Raw genomic sequence first — 22382 nt, 5'->3', positions numbered from 1 at the left:
AATCCTTTTAAAGATATAATTAAAAATTCCACTATCTAAACACCTATCTAAATCTCTCAGACGTTACTATAAACGTAGTACCGTGCTAATAAATCTTTTTCTACATCACGCAAGCGTACAGTGCTTTTGTTAGAAAAGAAAAAAAATAAGAAGGGCATTAAAACATTTTCCTGATACCACAGCACGAAGATCATAATTTGGCCAGAAAAACCATAAATTAGGAGATGAATTGCTCTTCTTAAAGTAAAAGAATGTTGAGTAATTAAAGTTATAACAGCATTGAGGAAATTCTCGAAGGAAAAAATAACTCACCTGTGCTTAAATACGGTTTTTTACGAAGTTTCGAGAAAAAATGTGCTAATGACGTATCTAAGACGTGGTTCATTTTATATCTTACATCGTATGTCAAACAGAAAAAAACGCTTTTTACAATTTTTTTTCATTTACTTTTTTTTTATATTTCTAGAATATTCGAAGGAATGAAAATACTGACCAATATAAAAATAACTTTATCATTTTTTAAAAAAAAATGTACACGAAAAGACATGCAGTGTCATTTATTTTGAAATAAATAGGTGTACAGTTTCTGTGCACGTGCCGTAGCATATCTAAACTACAAATATGGAGGGGAAGTCGAACATTTACTTTCTGTTTAATATGATTTAAAATAGGTTATTCTCAAATTAGATTCAGTAGTAATATGTTTAAAAATATTGAAGGTTACAGAAGCATTTTAAATTTTCTTTTTTATGAGTTTTTAAGCAACAAAAACTTTTACACTGCAAAAGTCTTTTATGTTAAAATATTAAATAACTCTTGATTATCTCTACGTATAATAAAAAGAAGAGTCTGTTTGTGTGTGTCTTTTGTTCGTGCTACGCATAAGCTAATAGATTAAGGGCTACGGAACTTGGTACATAGGGTGCATCTAGACAAGAGCACTTCGAAACGATTTTTTTTTAAAATTCGAATGAGTTTCTTAAATTTTTGTTTTTGATGAAATCGTACCAAATCGATAGCACGCAGCCATTATCTATCACTATTGCACTGTTACCACTCAGAGAAATTAAGGTGATAATTCTGTTCAGTTTTTAAATTTAATGTTTCTCTTGGATACTGGGCGCTTGTCGGGAGATACTCGGATAGGAAGTTTGTCGAGAGGACGTTTGCTTTCCGGTACACTTAAAGCTACATAGCGGCTAGTTCACTATATTTTAAAACTTAATTTTTGATTAAGTAATTTATTGCTAAAATTTATTAGCTTTTAATAACTCTGTATATCATACTATTTGTTTTAATTTGAAAACATGCAGACTCCCATATGACTCCCATAGACCACATATGTACAACAAATCCTACCTAACCGGTAGACACTTTGTCTTCGCGTCTCAAATACACTATAAACACGTAGGGCAATCCTTGCTGGAGTCCCCCATGGGAGACTGCTTGAACCCACTTTATTTAATATTTACGTGAAACGACATTTCCACCACACAGAACACAACACTCGCAAGTATGCAGACGACACTGCGATCCTCTCATAAAGTGCATTTATTAGCCCAACAATACAATGATTACATGACTGCATAAACATACTCGAGACTTGGCTGACAAAATGGAAGTTCAAAGTTAATGTAGATAAGACTCAAACAATCCTATTTACCAAGAAAAAAAATTCAATAAAAACCTACAACTTTATGGAGAAGACATCCCATGGGTCAAGCAAGTCATTTATTTCATTACTCAAGCAATCCTATTTACCAAGAAAAACAAATTCAATAAAAACCTACAACTTTATGGAGAAGACATCCCATGGGCCAAGCAAGTCATTTATTTTGGGGTGATCCTCAGTAAAACTCTCTCATGGTACCCACACATAACATCTATCCTTAAAATGTTTCGCGTTAGTAAAGCTACACTTCACCCCTTAATTTCTCGAAACACTGAATTTTCAATAGATAACAAGCTGCTTATTTATAAAACTGTATTGAGTTCCATACTATGCTATCCCTGCCATGTTTGGGCATGTTCATGTAAATCGTATAGGAAAAAGTTACAGCAGGCACAAAATTGTGCCCTTATAATACATGTCACAAACCCGCACTGGTACGTTCGAAATCAAAAACTTCATGATGAATTAGGCATTGAACAACTGAAGTATTTTTATGCTAACCTCCAAAGTATCAACAACCCTGTTATAAGGGGCTTACGATTATGATGTGAATGACCCAAATAATTGTAAACGGCCTATGGCCATACTTAGTACACATATTATTTAAATTGACATACTTTACCAGTATTGTACATTTGTGACTAATAATATAATTTAAGTGCACCAGTTGACTCACACTATCTATACTGTATGTTTGTATTATATGCATCTCTAGACTCAGGTTAAAGTTAGCTCGTTTCCCCTTTCTCAGCTTTCCCAGATGGCATTTTTAGATCTTTATTGGAACTCGACGCACACTTTATTTCTACTTCGACAAGGGGGTAGAGTCCTTGACCCAGGCACCCTGGTGCTACACCGCTTCCATGTGTGACACATGTACGACATGGGGCTTACAGAAGTAAGTTAACTAAAACTTTAAAAATTACATCCATAAATAAAACGAACAAAAGCAGAGAACAGCACTCTGGACTTCACAAAAACAGATAAGTTCACTGTCCAAGTCACTCCGAACATTTTCAAATGGTTCTGCAGGCATAATCTAGGGCCATCAAATGTAGGGCATGAGAAAATCAAATGTTTTACATCCTGAGGTTCTCTTTTTGAACATTCACATAAATTGTTTGATCTTAGATTAAAACGAAACAGGTAACTTGCAAATTTACCGTCATCAAATAAAAGCTGAGACACTTTAAAATTTATAGAGAGGAAAGAATCGGAATGCAGTCTATGGTAAATAAAAAGGAAGACCTTTTCGGTGACCTCAGCATTTACAAGATAATATATATTCCTCATTCCACTTAGCTAAAAGCTTCTGATAATGAAAAGGACTTCCAATAGCTTTTTGAAATACTTGAGTACATTTGATTGCATTGTTGTTTTTGTGTTACTGTTGTAATATTTTGCTTCGCTTATTTGTTTATTTCTTTGTTTCTTTGCTTTATTTGTTTACTTGCTGCATTTTAAGTAAGTAGTTTCTGGATTAATTTTGCGCATAAATTTGTGGCCACATGTTTTATGGATAATTTTTTATTTTGTACATAGAGTTGTACAACTTTCAATTCTTAATACAGTAAAGAATAAATTGTAAAAATACCTCAATTAGAGTTCGAGATATAGACCAGGTATTAATCCAAATTTTTTAGCCAAGATGGTGACATTTCGTTATTTCTAGTTAGGAACTTTCTGAACGTTTTCGGGAAAATTCTATAAGACCGATAGTTTCTGAAGCTTCCAGGAGCGTGTTGTAACACCATATAGTAAATACTGCTGCGACAGCCAGAATAAAGGTCACTTGTTTATCAGCTCTGAAAAGTTTTAGCTACTTCTTTCATATTTCGGGAAAATTTCGTAAGACCGATATATTCTGTCCAAGGCTTCTCGTGTGACTTACTAATTATGGCTTCGAGGGCCAGGAGGAGTCGCTTTTTAATCGGATCTGAGGAGCTTACGGTTTAAAGAGAGCTAAATTTTCTTTTAGAGTTTATTCCGGAAATGACTTCTGAAACGGAAAATACGATTTCGTGCGTTAAGGAGAAATTGTTTAATATTCGCATTCCCCGTGAGTTATTTACAACTTTTTACTTTGCTGTATGTCATTTGTATTCATCAAGAACATACAGCAAAGTAAAAAGTTTACTTTGCTGTATGTCATTTGTATTCACATAACTATGGTTAAGAATATAAATGCCATTTATATTCTTAACTATATTTATAGTAGGCAAGTTGGCGAGATTTCATATTTTCTAGTTAGAAATTGTTTAATATTGTTTAATCTATTTATTGAAACTTCGGGAAAATTTCATTGGACCGATGTTTTCTGAAGCTTCTCATGTAACACCATATACTGAATATGGCTCCGACAGCAAGAGTGTGTCCTTGTTAATAATATCTGAAGAGTTTGCGGTTTAAAGAGAGCTGAATTTCGTTTTAGAATTTGTTCTGGAACAAAAGATGTTTTTCATGCGTTAAGAAGAAATTGTTTAATGTTCGCAATCCCCCACGAATTATTTACAAATCTGTACTTTGCTGTGTGCCATATATATTCATAAGGTCACATGTTATTTATATTTCTAACCACAATTTTTGTAGGCAAGTTGGCGACATTTGATTATTTCTAGTTAGAAACTTTATTGATATTTCGGGAAAATTCCAGAAGACCCGATATTTTCTGAAGCTTTCCGTGCAACACCATCTACTAAATATGGCTCCGAGAGCCAGGATGAGTTGCTTGTTAATCGGCTCTGAATTTTAAAGTTTGGTTTATGCGATTACGGCAAAGCCTTGAGGGCTCTTTGTTTAAGGAGAGGAATGCCTTTGTGGATGATTTTCTAAGGCACATACACGTTACACATGGAGAAAACCATGAAAACGCCCATGCAGCCAGGTTGTTAGTAGTATTCGAAACTCGGACCGAAATACCAGTGTTCAGCGACTTTACCGCTCGGCCGCTGATGGTCAGTTTACAGTTTAAGGAGAGCTGATTTACGTTTTAGAGTTTATTTGGGCAGTGATTTCTGGAACGAAATATATTTTTTCGTGCGTTAAGGAGAAACAGTTTAATGTTCGCATTCCCCATGAGGTATTTACAACGTTTTCTATGATGCGAGTCATTTATATTCACAAGAAAATTTCAATTTTTTTCTAGGCATATGGAGTGGTTATTTATAGAGACATCCCCGAATTTGCAGCTGGCATTTTTGAAGACTTAAGCTTTTACGCTAGCAGAACCGAGAGAAAATTGTCAGCTTTTCCAAAGCAAAAAAGAAAAGGTGTGAGAGTACTAAGTGAAAAAATCTGATGTGTAAAACACATAACTTACTTTTACGTAATATTAAATTATACGCATTTTTCCTGCATTTCATTTAAACATATTTCCTCGAATTTCATTACAGATATATTTCTCATTAAATTAATTCATTTCAATGGTGGGCTCTATTCATTTGTAGGTGCTGGCCACTGCTAAGCGCGGAAAGAGTGTGGTGTGTATTCTTCGCCACCTTTGTCCGGGAATCGAACCTGGGCCCTTCCGTACGGTACACTGAGTCACTATCCCCTTTCCCGTCCGGGCGGCTCCTAAGTAAAATGTTCCTCTCATAAAACTGCGACCATTTCTGTGCAGAAAGAAAATTACTAAGGTGTTTTCTAAACTGAAAGGAAACTCGTTGATTTCCAGTTGTATATTGAATTATTGACCGTTCAGGAAACAAAACGAAAATCCATTCTCAGTATTCCAAATTTCGAATTTTACAGCTTTTATCTCTACATTCATTATTCACTAAAATATACAAAGTACAGGAATAACTTTTAAGCATACAGTCGCCATTTTAAAGAATGGACACCGAAGGATTTTTGAATACGCGTAGCTTTTATTTAGGATGTCCGTTGTAATTTTTTGGTATTCTTACAAAAACTTAATGAATAGAAATGAGAAATAACACTTTTTTGGGGGTAGTTATTCTTTCATGCATTTGGTTTATTTTTTTGATTATGGCAAGGCATCCGAAGGATATCTGTTTTAGGAAAAATATGCTTTTGTGAAAGGCATTTTAAGGGAAACTAGGTTGCACTTCTATTGCACATGGGGAGCACCATGAAACCAGCTCGTATGCTGGGATTTAAACTCGGGACGAACTATCAGTGTTCAACAGATTTTTGCCTTCGGAGCTGATGGGCTTCATTCTTTTCTGATTAGGTTGTATAGATGTACAAAAGCGTTACCTGCGTAACGGCAGGGTTGCATTTGTAGAACGTTTACGAAGGGAAATTTGCTGGTAATCACGTTGCAAATGGAAAGAACAACTGTAAACACCCATTTCTGAACTTAAAGGTACTTACTTCCCGATTGCAATTATCTCCCCGCCCCCCCCAAAAAAAAATTTACCCGCAAGCACACCAGCGTTAAAGGTCGCTGAACACATGTAGCTCGGTCGGAGTTTCGAAACCCGCGAACGGACTGCTGCATGGGCGTTTTTCGCGGTTTTCCACATGTTTGACGTGTATATGAGCCAGTTTCCCTTAGAAAGACCTTCACGAAGGCTTCCCTTCTCTTAGGCAAATAGTCCTTGAGGCTTTGCCGTACCCAACCCAACGAAAGATATTATAAATGTAAATTGTCTTAGAACATTGCAAAGGTATACGCAGATAACCCAATGACTTAATATCTGTCACTATACTTATTTTTAAATTACTTTTATTTATACATTTATACATCATATTCTACTGTTGCAGAAACGTGTATTTAATGAGCATGGATGCAGAGAAAAAACTGGGTGAAGTATGATACTTTGGATATTGCCCCCTTAACACCGTTTTAATTTTACTAGGATTTAAAAATTGTAGTTTTAGAAAGCATTAAACTAAGCGAACTCTTCTTTCAACAGAAAAGTGGATATGCTCGAATAATTCTTGTCTTAAAACGGAACATCGAAAGAACTTCATCTTCGTTTCATTTAATCTTCTGTTGAATATGAACGCAAAACTAATTCGTGGGAACTTTTTTATGTTAGCATGTGACGTAATTTAATGGAGTTTTTCTAACGCATATGAGGCGTTTATACGTACGCGATATGGAGGATATTCAGTTTTCAAGAAGTTCAGGTTTAACTTAAAATGTTATGAAATGTTTGATTTTTCGCGGAAATACAACCATTTAAAATTTATGATGCTTTTACAAGTTCTGTAAGTTTACTGAAGTTCCTAATTTTATTTAAATACATTTTCTGCACTAGAATTGTTAGAGTAACAGACCCTTGTAACAGAAGCAAACATTAAGTTTTTCTTGCTTATTTACATATATATATATATATATATATATATATAAATTTAAAAAAAGACGTAGTAAAACTGATGACATAGACCATAGATCCATACTAAAGAGGAAACCTGGCAGTCGAGTAAGATTAAATATTCAACTTTATTTCAATTGACATTTGTGGCCACAATTCACTTGGCACTCTAATCCGGCCTGTTTCTAGGATATCAACATTTTTGATACTATTGGGATAGGAAGAGAGCAGATAAAGAGCGTCCTAGCGGCGTCAGAGGTAGCAACAAAAGTGCGCTATTATTCAATACTGAGGCTCACCGAGAGACGGTTTTGGTTTAAGTTGATTGTTAACACTTTCGCTGCAGACCACGTGTTATTTCGTAGGCCGAAGTTTGTTTAGGCGCCAGTTACGAGTTATTTAGTCGAACGTTTTAGTTTTACCTACGCCACATACGATCAAACTCGTAGTATTTTCATGTTCTTTGAAGGTATCTGGTTTTGGGGATTAGAAAAAATAATTTGATGCAATTTAAGAAATTTATTATAATTATACAGTTATAATATAAAGTACAATATAGTTATAATATAAGAATAATACGTAAGTAATTATAGAGTAAATAACATAGGAACTGTAAAAATACTCAAGCAGTTTATTATTGACCTTGTTATAATAATTGTAAAAATAATAACTTTTGTTATAAGCAACTGTCGAATATACTCGTTACGAATCTACTCGTAGTTGGTGCTGTCATAAAACATTTTATCGCAAAAATCGACTACGATATAATTCTTATAAAGAGTAAAGCAATTACAAATTATTTAAATTCAACATCTTTCCAATACATATATGTTTCGTATTTTTGTTTTGCAATTAATTTATTAAAATTTGTTTACGTGGTGGTAACGCGTTTGAAAATGTCGCTCGGTAGCGGGCAAGTTAAGCGAAGGTGCCAGTTCTCGAAATTTTGAGTTCAAGTTCTGAATTTGATATATCGTCAGCGTTACTCAAGCCATGTGACATAGATTGATCTAGAAATCAGGAATTCCAAAAAATTAGTACTATTTTTAGAATGGAGAGAGGAAATACCCAAATAAAAATGAATAATTAAGATGCTATTACTATATTAAATTATAAATCTGATTTACATATTTTTTATTAATTAAACTATTTTTTCCTAATCTCTAAAGAATTTCAAAGTCTGGTAAAGATGGGGGGAAAAAGTGAAATGCTAAAGTGACTCATAACAAATGTTAAAAAATAAGTGCGAACAGAAAGAAAAGTTCCTGTCGAAGCAAATAAAGAAACGCCAACAAACCTGAACGGTATTTCCAACGATGAATCGGCTCTGGTATTCCTTCAGCTTGACAGGCAAATACCACTTTTTGATTCACAATAACTTCCTGGTCTGTTGGTTTTTTCACCCACTTCGGGCTCGCTGAAAATAAAAATATTCAATATTTACTATCACTGCCTTTAAGAAACCTTTATATGGAATACGCTTTATATGGAACGCTTTATATGAAAACCTTTAAACGCTTTATATGGAAAAAGTCAAATGAAAAAGAACATAAAATATCATACAATAATAATATCCAATAAAACCCCGAATAGTTTTTTTATTTGATAAAAAACAGGAAAAACTGTATTAGGAACGGTTAATAACGGTTAATACTGTATTAGAAACGGTTAAGACCATTCACTAATCTTTTCTTCTAGTTTTTCTCGGTATTTGAGGAAGATGTTAATATACACTGGTGTGCAAAAATTAAGGACGATGTCGAAAAATTAGCATATCAGCTGAACGAAGAGGCAGAGCGGACAGAAAGACCAATCAGGAGATTACGTAAAGTGACGTACGGTAGCACATGCGCAGATATGCAGGTAGACGTAATGGGGAAGTGTCTGAGTAGTATAAAGCATGTTGTCGGTGTAAGATCAGTATTTCTGGCAAAGAGATTGCACGCCGTATAGCAGTTAAAATCACACCGAGTTGCTGCCTCAGCGAGAAATGGCGAATAATCAATCTGTTAGAAGACATCTGGATGCTGTTACTCGAGGTCGAATCATTGGGAAGTTGGAGGAAGGCCGCAGTGTGACAAGTGTGGCTGCAGAGTTCGGAATTGCTCACAGCATCGTTTCACGACTTTGGAGACAATTTCAAACTACAGGAACAGCTATCCGGGGGTTTAGTAGTGGTCGTCCCCAAGGAACCACACCCGCAGATGACCGGTATATTGTGTTACAGGCCAGAAGAAACAGGCGGCAGACAGCGGGAGAAATCGCTAGACACACGACACAGGCGACTGGACGACCGATATCGCGTTTTACCGTGGCCAGAAGACTGCTCGGTGGTGGTCTGTTTGCACGACGCCCTGTATGGTGTGTACCTCTAACGCCTGCCCATCGGAGAAGGCGTTCTCTGTGGTGCCGGGAACACCGGAAATGGGGAGACAATGAATTGGGACGAGTACTCTTTACAGATGAGAGCAGATTCAGTCTGAGTAGCGATTCTCATCGCATACTCATCTGGAGAAAGCGGGGAATCCGCAATCATCCCTCGAACATCATTGAAAGGGACAGGTATGGAAGTGGCGGTGTTCTCGTTTGGGGAGGCATCATGCTTGGTAGTCGTACAGACTTTCACATCTTCGACGCAGATTCAGTCAACGGGACCCGTTATTGTAACGAGATTCTTCTTCCATATAGGCGCTATGGGTCCGCAGTTCCTTTTCATGGACGACAATGCACCATGTCATCGCACAGTAGCTGCCGAACAGCTCTTAGAGAGTGAGGATATTAAACGTATGGATTGACCGGCACGATCTCCGGATCTCAATCCCATCGAGCATGTATGGGATTTTCTAGGCAGACGCTTGGCAGCTCGTACCTTACCACCAGTAACGATTCCGGAGCTTCGATCGGCGCTGCAAGACGAATGGGCAGCAATGCCTCAACAACTCATTGAAACCCTCATTCTCAGCATGGGCAGACGCTGTGAAACCTGCCTAGCAGTCAGGGGAGATAATATCACCTATTAAAGACCGGATGTGTCTTGCTGGACACCCATCACAGGGATGTTTCGGCCTTCAGTTGTATTGCGCTCCATGCTACTTTTTCAATAAAGCTTCTTTTTATCCCTCTGATTTCTCTTTTAGTAAGTGTTGCTTACATTACTCATGTCCTTACGTATTGGGGATCTTACGGTATTAAATGTGTTGATTTGGAAAGCTTTTGTACAAAGTTATATTGAAAAAACCGTCTCGTCCTTAATTTTTGCACACCAGTGTAGTTAAAGTAATTATATTGTAACGAATTTTGTATTTAGACAGGTAATTTAGTAATAAACAGAATTAAAATTAAAATTCTTATATTTCTCCGTGTAATGTAGCGCGAGACAAATATATAAGAGGACGTTATGCCGGAAAAGTAAGAATACACAAGCACGTGCATTTAACATTGAGTAAATGGGTATACCGTTAATAAGTCTTGAATTTGAATAAATGTAATTGACCACTATGTTAGCTGTAACCGTAATTCTGGAATCGTTTTTCTTTCCAAAAAGTTTCCAGAAACAGAAGGTACTAAAATTATCTCGCAATCGGCTGAAAACTATACAAAGCCGGAGAGAGAGCATCTGAGTTCAGTTGTTTAGTTAGCTGCTGTTGTTATTGTTACGAGTTCAGCGTGAGGTTAGCTTTCTCTTTAGATGCGCTCTGCATTGCGTTTTTGTTTAACTTCATTGGTAGTTTGTAGTGTAAGTACTTATTATGCTGTGTGATACTGTGAACACTTGTACGAATATTTCTGGGAAAAATTCCAGAGTTCTGAAATATTTCTTCTGATAAAGATGCTATGGGAGAATTAACGTGACAATTACATACAGTGTCAGTTATATTAATCGTAAAACAAAGAAGTTGCCAACAGCAGCTATTTATTTTAAATGCTGACCCCATTAGCGAAACATTTTCGACAGTCAATGACGTCACATGAAATCGCATACTTTCTTCAACACCAGAACACGACCTTATATATAATAATAATATATTTAATTGAAATCCAGGGATACTCTCCGCCGTTCCGGAGGAGATAATGCCACAAACAAACTGGCAGACAGACTTGCACAAATTTTAATAGTATAAATTGTATAAAATGATGTGAGTATGCATATTATTTTTACAATGAGTAAAAAATACGACCTGTACACCACACGACTTCCTTGTATGGAATATTAAATTCTACGTATTTTTTGCTGCCTTTGATTTAAACTTGTTTCCTCGAACTTCATTAGAGATATATTTCTCTTTTAATTATTTCAGTTCATATATATTCAGCGGCAAGGCAAAAGTACATATAACCGCAGTACATCTTTATTAAAAATATACAATACCAAATACAGTTAAAACCATTAAGAAAACAATTTTTGCAATTAAAATGAGATTTTATACCCAAAAACAAGCAATTCGACCACCCGGCAAGAAGAAAGATTTTTCGGTGCACAAAACTGAAAGTTTACTTTTAGTCCCATTCGGGGAAAAGACCCTGAAAGTACGAAAGTACAAGTTAATTGACTTAATTCACTATTATGCTAAGTTTCAAAAGTAAACGAATATGGTTGCTATGGTAAAAAAAAAAAAAAAAAAAAAAAAAAAAAAAAAATTTAGCCGCACTTAAATTGCTTTTAAATTAATTTAGAAGGCAACCAACAAAAATCAGCGTTATATACGTATTTGCAAATTTTCAATATTATTTCAAGCATGATATTAGCAATTATAACGCTCATTTTTGTTGGTTGACTTCTAGATTAGTATTTTTTCAGCTGGTTATTTTAGCTTAACTGTTAAATTGTTCATAATTCTACAAATATTGCATGCAGATTAACTAAAGGCATAAAAACCTTAATCGGAAGATAAGAATAACATAATTCCATAATTTTTAAAGCAACAAATGCACAAGTATATAAGAATAAAAACCTGAGCTTACGGAGCCGAGTAACAAGTGGGTGGACATACATACATATATAGAGAGAGACAGCTTTGTTTGCAGCCGATTGCAGTCAAAAAGGGAGGTGCACAACTACATGTTATAGCAGATCTGTATCGAAAATTTCAACATACTGAGGCATTAATTTTTTTTTTATTTTGCGGGATACATCCAGACATACATATAACATACGCACATACAGTAACGAAAATATCTGTTTCTGAATCCATTTTATATCCTCTTTACAACCCGTTTAGGAGAAAGGAGTCTTTTATTTTGTTCTTATGCGCAGATGTTACGCAAAAATATCGTTAAATTGCATTCGATAGAGGTCAAAATGGATATTTTCGTTGGGAAAATTTTCGCGATTAAAATACTTTCCTTTACTTTGTACAAGGAAGTAAAAAAATCCTAACTAAGTTTCCATCAGTTTTCAGCTATTTAAATAGTTTTATTTCTTGAAACAGTAAAGTCACTCTGTACGACTATTATATTACATATAGTATCCCCTTATTTTATGGCTCCATAGTTTATACATATGGACAACTGAAATTACCGATTAACTTCGTGATAAGTTGATGTTAAAGTTTATACTGTCACCCATTACAAAGCCTTTTGAAAGAATGTATCTGACATTTAATGAAGAACTATGTTCTTCTCAACGTGCTGCTTGATCTGCAACCTCACGTTTCATAGCTCGATGGAATTTCCTCCCATTTCGTGATAGCAATTTTGATAGTTTCATAGCTGACAAACTAAGTTTAGATGGTAGGACGCCACCATTATTTCGGTGACTTTTTACATTTATATGGGTGAAATAAAATATGACGTATTTTGCTTTTACTGCTTTCTAAATAGTTTTCTCTTGGTCACTCTACTCTTTTATGTTGCACCATTGGCTTTAAGATTTTTTTTTTCGATCCAATACACTATTTTTTTTTTTCGTCTTTTATGTCGATGAAAGAAATGTATCTTATGGGATAAAAGAATGTTTCGTGTGTTCCCTTATTTATTTGTTGGATAAAATATAATATTAAACTAAAATTTCTCTGTGTGTTGGAAAACTAAATATAATGAATTGGGTGCAATCTGATTAAAAGAATGTAACTGACTGCCTCAAATGAGAAAGCATTGGTTTCAGACTGAAATACGAGCTGATATTCCTCCAGGTTTTAATGCGATAAGCAAGCCTTAAATCAGGGCTACTGGACACGTAAAAAATGTAAAAAAATAATATCATAAAAAAAATTCTGAAAGCTCTCATATTTTACATTACTCTCACAGGGTCGTTTCTTTAACGTTTTCTGTTACCTTTATTTACTAAATATAAAGTTCTTCGCACTTAAAACATAAAATTTAATTCAAAAGCACTATCGCAAAATAATTTTAAAATGAGAATTTCTTTCGAATTTCCGATACACAGTCTCGCACGCTAAGGTTAAAATGTATATTTTTTTCGCACATTGTCGCCACTGCTCGCTTTGAAATCGTTGAGTTTGTTAATCAAAAATTCGTTAAAGTGTTACAATATATGAAATCGATAATAAATCCAATTCCAAATTAGGATTTCCAAATGCCAATATTCGGTGGAGGACCAGGTTATTCAAAAATTGAAGGCTCTAGGTACCGTTGTTTTATCACAATGCCAGAAACATATATATATTTATGCAGATTCTTCGTTATTTAATTTCTTTAAATATAACACAGAGCCATAATATTTGGTGGCAGCAGTTTGAAAAGTGAAACGAGCATTTGAAGTTTTCAACGCAAAATGCCAAAATGAAAGTAATAGCCCTTTTGGGCTAATAAAACAAATGTACAAAATAGAGATATATTGTTAATAAACATTTTTAAAGGTTTAGTCAAGTCAGTCTGTGCATAAAATAAAAGTGAATAATTTGAGACATTTTATTCGAAATAACTATAGAACAGTCAGTACTTAATTTAATGTGGTTTTTGGATATGTAGTTTTTTTAAACCAAGTCACCTGTATTAGGATTAATGGTACTCTTCTGTTATCGGGACCGGATTAAGAAATGTGTGCAGAATGTGTGCACGATGTGTGTTATCCGGACCGGATTAAAAAATACGTGCACGTGTCCACGAATGTGTTCACGTGTGTATGTATGTATGTATGTGCATATATGCGTATCTGTATACGTATCTGTATGCGTATCTGTATGCGTATGCGTATCTGTAAGCGTAAACGTATCTGTATGCGTATCTGTAATAGTGGCTAGCGACACTGACTGGTGCACCGAAAGGCCTGGGTTGGAATCCCGGAGAAGGCGTGGATGTTTGTAAATGTATAGTGTCTGTGCGGCAGGGAGACATGCAAATGCATGGCGAGCTGAAAGTCATCTCGAAAGGTTTTAATAGGGGAAAAGGGATGGGAGACTCTGCTACCCGTCCTTCCGAGGTGCTCTTTATCAAAAATCGGGTGGAACTGAACAAAGTCGTACTGTCACTTGTATACTGTTCAAGGCTCTTGCCAAAGACAGGCGCAGGCTTGCACTCCTTGCCAGGATGAGTTACGTGGGCTTGTTCTGATATTAATGTCAGACAAGTGACAAGTCACATCAACAATAGAGTTATGACTTCAAGTATTTACAAAGCATGTTCATATTAAGGTAAATTAATCATGAAATCATGGTCAACTGTTATTTTTTCAGAAATTCAGCATAATTGACTGATTTAGATGAAATTTTTTGTCAAGCATATAACGTATGAAAAACTAAAATATATTCATGTAAGTAAAATAAATATATGTAAATACATCTAAGTAATTTTTGAAAGCATATTGTTATGAGTTTTGTATTTTTCAGTGTAATGTAGCGAGAGACAAAGTTGAAGAGAGAGCTATGCTGAAAAAGTAAGAAAACAAGGCCAAATAAATGGGTATCTCGGTAATTTGGCCAGAAATCGCCAAAAGTCGCCAGATTTTACGACATTTTGAGATGTTTTGTTCCTGTCCTTGTATCACCGTAATATGTACTGAAACTAAATAAATGTAATTGTCTACTATGTTAGCTGTAACCCTAATTCCACCCTCTTATTGTTTTCCAGTTATTTTGAGAAGCAGAAAGTGCTAGAAATATCTCGCCGCCGGTTGAAAACTATTGAAGGCCAAAGACAAAACATCTGCTCTCACTTGTTTAGTTAGTTGCTTAATTACTGTTTTTGCAAGCTTTTACTTCCGCGTAAACCGAGATCACCGAGTTAGCTTTCTCTTTGAATGCGCTTTGCATTGCGTTTTGTTGTGTTTAACGCTGTTAGTAGTTTAAAGTGTAACTATTGATTATACTGTGTGATAGTGTGAACGCTTATACGAACATTTCTGTGGAAATTTGCACAGTTCTGAAATATTTCTTTTGATAGAAATCAATTTTTTAACCTATTATAGGACTTGTGCATTCAATCTATTACAAACCCGTATGCACGCAACGATATATAAAAAATATAGCTTTTCAGAAACTTTTCAATTTAGAAATGTTGCAGTGAAACAACACTAACTGAACATTAAATCCATGTTAAAATTAAAGTATCGTCAACAGCGTTGCAACGTTAATACGTTTTAAAGTTAAACACCTATGCCCTTCAACTTACTTAAGTACTTTTAGATAACCTGCATCGCTACTATTAAACACATTTAATAATTCAAAAGTCAACGCAATTAGTCGGCTGAAGATTGGGACGGCTCAAGTTCTGCTATCCAAGCAAAATTATTTTCCATTAAATCCGAATTGAAGCAAAATAGGCAGATAATTAAAGGCTTTCATCATCACCTTTGAGCATACTCGAAGATTTAAAATAGTAGAAGCGGAATTCTAAAGACATCCAAACCGCAAGGATTGTTGTCTTTAAGTAGAGAATCGCCAACTTCGATAGGTCAAAGTAATCACTTTGTAACAGACATTATTTCCAAAATATATATATAGTTAATATTAAGGAAATGTAATAACTATTATAATATTAAAGCACTATAATCATAAATCCCATAGTTAATATTATTTTCAATAGAGTAATGCGAGTACGAGTGGGCTGCAACCCTCCTGACCGAATCGGAATTATGATTAACGCAGCACAACACAGTTTAAAACAAAAATACAGTTAAATACATCAAAATAAAATTCCCAGTATTTTCCTATTGCCATTTATGAAGTTTATTAAATCCTGTGTAAAAAAAAAAACTCTTTCCTGCGGCAACAGAATTCCTTTATGTTACCAATGTTTTTCCTAACATGTCGCAATAACACGCAGTCTTCGACGAAATGTCAGGCATTGCCTTTAGCGCAGGAAAAACTACGAAGTCTATTAGTTTGTAAATTAAATCTTTTTAGGTGCGTCGGGAAGAGGCCGTGTCTGATAACTATTTGATTGTAATCAAAATCACATATCTTTCTCATATTTTTAGAAATTTCAAAGTTCACAAAACAATCTGTCCTTTTTCCCGAAATGTTCCCTTTCCAGCAATCATAACAGAAATCCTTCATTTTACCAATCACAATTCTTCTTTGCGCCTGAATATCCAACGCATCCCCGGGATTACCCATCGGCCCTCTCATTGTCTATAACATCAATATGGGCTTTCACCCGGTTCATTTTCACTTCATTACTAGTGCTTCCAAACCAAATAATGAGTCCGTATATGTATATATATACAGTAAGACCCCGCTTAACGCTGTTATGGTTTAGCGCTCTTTTATTTCAACCCGGGGATTCCACGAAATCGCTCGCAGCATACGGGGATTCCCCGAAATATTATGCAGCGATAGGTTTTAAATACATATCCGAAAGAGTGTACTTGTATTTCTTGTTTGGTGCGGTATTGTACAGACATATTTTGAAGGGGTAAATGTGGAAGATGTCGAAGAAATAATTCAAGAAGCAGCGGCTAGTCTTTCTAATGATGAGCTCAAGGAATTAACTGAACAAGAAGAAAACAAAAATGTTGACAGCAGTGATTCAGAAGAAGAGCAAAAAGAACTTTCGATGGCGTTTGTAAAAAGGAGTCTGTCTACCATAACTGAAATAGTGGATCAATTCATTGAAAATGATCCGAATTTTGACAGGAGCTCAAAAGTAAGGCGTGGTGTTAGAGATGCTCTATCCATTTATGAAGAACTTTTAAGAGAACAACGCAAAAGAAAAAGGCAAACAACATTAGATGCTTTTGTCACAAAAAGGCAGAACACTGAAAACGCGGAAGGCTAACTAAATATGACTGACTGAGAATTTTATTTATTTATTTTTTTTTTTAAGAATATTCGTTTTGTTATTTATATTTTGTTTTTATTTTTTCAAGAAATAATAATGTGGTATTAATTTGGGCTTTAAGAAATAAATGTTTGGTTTTATTTTTATTAAAAAAACATACTTTTTAAATTTAATACCTAACCAATTTCCTAGCCATCTTCCCCTAACCCCAATATTTACATGTAAAGATAGCCTCGTTTAGCGCTGTTTCGCATTACGCTCTACTTTGATTGAACGTATCCCCCGCGTTAAGCGGGGTCTTACTGTATATATATATATATATATATATATTAATATATGTTTTTACAGTCAGGTTTTCATCAATCCATTTAAGACCAAATATGATAGAAGCCAATTCGGCATGAAGAACCGAATTGTAAGGTTGAAGTCTACTTTTGCAATAGTCTATTTCTCAACCAAACGAGTAAACCATATATGCTGCACCAATTTCCTTGCCATAACCTGAACCGTCAGTAAATTCTCCTATACAAACATTTGCTCTGTGGTAGTCTATTACTTTTCTTAAAGCAGAATGTATACTGTACAGAGACTGTATGTATACAACATATGTTACGGTGAAACACCGAAATCTGGAGAATGTCGACATTAACCGATGAATGTCAACATTCACATAGTCGCTTGGTGTATGTCCGAAATAGTTTCTCGAATACACTTATTTCTGACTTACACCGGTCAATGTCGACATTCACCATGTACTAATGGTGAATGTTGAACATATAAATAATATTATATTTTCTTCTCCTTAATTGACCTATGAAGACGATACTTGTCTACGCTGCATAGTACTGGTATTTCTTGTAATCCAGTTTCCACAAAACATGTTGCATTTTAAACGATTCATATCAATAAATTTTGGGCAATAACCTACAAATAATGAAAAATACTTTTAGTAGACTGAACTCGCTTTTGTTTTCTTGAAGTGAAACATATTGATGTAAATTGTTGCAATATATCAAACACTTTTCAGTACTGTATATGAAACATACCTTATTAGAGCAGCTACCCTGGTAAAGTTTAGTAATATTTTACAAAAGGAAAAAGAATGAATACTTATAATTGCGGAAACTTATTTAATTGCGTACATATCTTACTCTTGTAGGTAAAATCCTAGTATACGGTGCAGCCTTGGCGCGATTTTGAAAATTATCGCCAACACCAAAAATGATCCAAAGAACGTCTATGTATATATACTGTACACTATATACTATGTGTGTATATATAAAAACATAGTATATACAACTATATATATTCTTTGAATGACCCGTTTACTACTCATCGTATATGTCCCGTTTTTACTGCTCATCATAAAGTCGCCAAAAGTAGCTAAATCCCGTGTGCACCGGATACTAGGATTAAACCCTCTTGTATTTATCCCCCAAAATCAATTAATTAACTTAGTTACTTACATGGGAGTTTTCATTTCTACCGATTTCATGGAGCTTTCTTGGCCATCGCTTTAAGAATAAATTTAAAGTACTATTTCCTTAGCCATTTTGTGGGAAGTATTAATTCCTCTAAAAGTTTTACCGCAGTTTCTTCCAATGCAGGTAAAATCTATAAGCGCATATCTTAAAACTGAGCTTAACACAAAATAATATCACTGTTTATCTACATAAACATCTTTTGGATTTGGAATATAATCAAAAGCACGCATTCAAGAATAACGAAGTTGATTGTGTAAACTGAAAAGTCAATGCGTATGGTTGCTTGAGTTTGGCGCATTGGCGATTTAAACAATGATGGTTGGACTAATACCTTTAGTACCTTTTATTTAAACATGGCTTTCTTACTATTTAATATGGTCTGTGATTTTTGTGTTAAATATCCTTAAATTTCAGCCAAAGTCCATACAATTTATGTTTAAAGCATAATGTGCCATTTTTCTAGAATTCCAAGCTTTAGTACTAAGTTAAAAGTACTCGTAAATTACTCTACGATACTTTGCATATGTTATTACCCTACTATTCTTTACAGATTAAGAAAAACAGACCGCACAAAAATGAAAGATCGTTTAATTAAACTGATCAATACTGATGTATAAGAACACACAAATTTTAGATACTTAAACTTCCTTCCTGACTTTCTGCAACAATAAATTTGCGTCGTTAAAATGGAAGTAAACTTACTCAAAATTAAGTCAAAAACCAATCTTAGGTCTACGTGGATTTTGAACAGATTTTTGACGATTTAATTGAAAATCTATTCCAAACTAAGGTTGTTTTTTCACTTAATTTAAACCTTTCATTGGAGTTCATTCATTCATTTATTGGAATCAATTTGCTCATTCAATTTGAATAATCTATGAAGTTAATAAATATTAAATGTAACTTTTACTTTTGCAATATTTTTAGTACTAATTTTTCAAATTACATACATAAAAATGATCGGCCACTATATTTTTTTTTAAATTTTTAAGTAATACGATAAAAGGTTTCAATTAAAATAATCAATAATATTTTCCATTTGAGTACATATTTTCTTAGCTCTCTCTTTAATTAAATAGTAAATTTAAAAAATAACGTTTTAGGCTAAAATGAAACAAAAAAAAAAAAAAAAAAAAAAAAAAAAGACACTACAACATTACCGGACATTTCAAGAATCGGACAGTTTCAGAAGTTATATTTAAAATTGCCTGGAATAAATAAAAAGACAAAATTTTATGGAATTAGTTTGGACAAAGAAATTAGGCAAAAATCTAAAAATTGTTCGCTTTTATAATTCGAATTTTCATTTTACAAAATATTCGTTATTTTGATATTTTCTTGCAATGGCTCGGTCACGAAGAGAAACATCGTTAAAAACCCGGATATTAGGTACTGATTTGCATCAAAAGAAACATATTAAAAAAATGGCCTTTTTAAATTAATTTATGTAGTTTTAGATTTTTTGATATTATTAAGCACTATAAGAAACAGGCTCGTATCCAAAACAAAAGACCTGGAAGACCATCTATGTTATCTGATGGAATAAAACGCTTTATTCTAAGGAACATAAAAAAGAATTTAAGACTGAGTGTTCCTAAATTTGTTTTGGCACTCCATGAATTATATGGAATATGTATAAATTAAAAAACTGCAAGAAGGCTTATGCGATCTTAAGGATATCATGGGAGAGTAGCAAGAAGAAAATTTTATGTCACTTAAAAAAAAAAAAAAAAAGTCTGATGTGTATACCACATGACTTGTATGGGATATTAAAACCCATTTTCTCTTGCATTTCATTTAAACTTATTGGATTGAATTAAATCTACTTCGTCCATAGAGCATAAACCACAATAGAATAAATGCACTCTTTAAAATTCACTATATAATCGTATGTTTAACATAGCGGCACTCTGGCCATAGGTTCACCTAAGATCGTTTAATTAAACTGCGTTATACTTCGTTCATTTTTTAACTTAGAATGCACAAAATTTATATCATCTTAAGAATTATCTAATCGTTGCCACATGTTCTGTTCAATCTAAAACAATGTATAAAAGAAATTAAGTAAAGAACAACAACAACAAAAAAGAAACAGTTCTTTACAGACAATTCAGTATTTCTCATTCAATTAATTCAGTTCACACTTCGCGTCAAGGCAAAAATACATTAAAACTCAAGTTGTATTGAAAATTATGAAGTAAATCTTAAACACATATTTCCTCGAATAAATTCCAGAATGGATTAAGCATGATTTAATTCGCAATAATAAACGAAGGCGTTATTGGGAAGATTACTTTCTCTAGATTGGCAACAAATGGCAACAACATGTAAACAATTGTTAGGCTTAGCGACACTTAAACAACTTTTAAATTGTTTATAATTCTAAAAATATTGCATACAGATTTACTAAAGGCATAAAAATCTTAACCGGAAAATAATAACAACATAATTCAATCAGTTTTAAAGTAAAAAATGTACAATTTACAAACATATAAGAGTAAAGAAACTGAGATCACTGAGCAGAGTAACAGAGTTGATATATATATATATATATATACAAATATTTATATACTTTTGGTGCGGCCGATTGCAACCAAAATACGAGGTGCACATCTGCATGTTATAGCAGTTATATATACAAAATTTCAGCCTTCTGAGGCTACTCGTTTTTGAGTTATGCAAGATAAATACGTATGTACGTACGTATGCACAGACGCCGCGAAAAATTCTCTTTAGAATTAATTTTAAATTAGTTTTATAATTTTTTTTGGGGGGAAAAGAGTCCTTTATCCTGTCCTTTTGTACAGATGTCACGCAAAAACATCGTTAAATTGCATTGGATAGCGGTGAAAATGGATATTTGCGTTGAAATATGATGCCTGAAACTTTAAATGATTACAATACTTCCTTTTTACTTCGTACAAGGAAGTAAAAAACGAAAATCTATGTAAATTAGGTAAATTTAAAAAGTAACGTTTCATTTTGAAATGGAGGAAAAATTATCACAAAAATAATCGGACATTTTCATAATTTCTTGTTAATAATTGTGGTAACTCGCTTTCACAATAATAATGAAACGGAATACGCCCGACTACTGGAGAAAAGTGTTTCTGCTAATGAAAGCAAATTTAACATCATTTTAGGCTCAGACGGACAAGTACTGATGCGGAGAAAACCCAAAGAAAAATTTCGGAATCAAAACATAGTACCAAGTGTTAAACATGACGGAGGAGAATTTATGGTATAGGGATCTACGGTATATTTTCGGTGTTGGCAGTATAGAGTATGACAACAACTGAAAGTAATGATTCAAGAGAAGACGCATAAAATAAGTCCAAAAAATAACAACAACAAAATAAAACTTTTGGAATCAATGCCCAAGAGATTAAATGAAGTTATCAAGTATAAAGGTAATCCCAAAAGATATTAAGAAACAAAAATAATGTTAAGTTTTTGTCATTTTTAGCTGTTACTAAAATTGTCCGATTATTTTTGTGAGAACGTTTTTTGGACTGTTCTGGACAAAACATCTTTTGGGACAATTTTGAGGCACAATTTTTGGGACACAAAGTTTGTTTTGGACATTTTTTTGATTTTCAAATATCATATTGATATTTGAATTTCATTTTCATTTTTTTTTTTTTTGCGAAACGTATTTACTATAAAAAATGCTGAAATTATATATAATCAATATAAAGCCTTTCTCTTCATTTTAATTTATTTTAGTTTTTATGTTCATTAAAGAAGACAAAAATTCAAAGT

At 33.9% G+C, this 22382-nt stretch overlaps 1 protein-coding gene and 1 long non-coding RNA gene across 7 annotated transcripts in view; one reads left to right on the top strand and one right to left on the bottom strand.

Moving 5' to 3' along the window:
- Positions 1-14937, top strand: part of LOC146995306 (uncharacterized) — a 170746-nt gene extending 155809 nt beyond the window's left edge. For both annotated transcript variants that reach the window (XR_015042938.1, XR_015042939.1), the window contains one exon: positions 14745-14937. This is a non-coding gene — a long non-coding RNA (uncharacterized LOC146995306). The remainder of the gene's footprint in view (positions 1-14744) is intronic.
- The window catches only part of LOC118192095 (cell adhesion molecule Dscam1-like), a 1228438-nt gene that overhangs the window by 565282 nt on the left and 640774 nt on the right, over positions 1-22382 (bottom strand). For all 5 annotated transcript variants that reach the window (XM_085823258.1, XM_085823260.1, XM_085823262.1 and 2 more), the window contains exon 10: positions 8255-8374. In XM_085823258.1, the coding sequence (XP_085679384.1) occupies positions 8255-8374 (120 nt within the window). The remainder of the gene's footprint in view (positions 1-8254; positions 8375-22382) is intronic.

The sequence above is a fragment of the Stegodyphus dumicola genome, chromosome 9 (assembly GCF_044657685.1).
Source record: "Stegodyphus dumicola isolate Sdum_Otavi_A_Nest chromosome 9, ASM4465768v1".
Taxonomy (NCBI): Eukaryota; Metazoa; Arthropoda; class Arachnida; order Araneae; family Eresidae; genus Stegodyphus; species Stegodyphus dumicola.
Note: the sequence above shows the minus strand (reverse complement) of the source record. Positions and strands in the feature narration are given on the sequence as shown.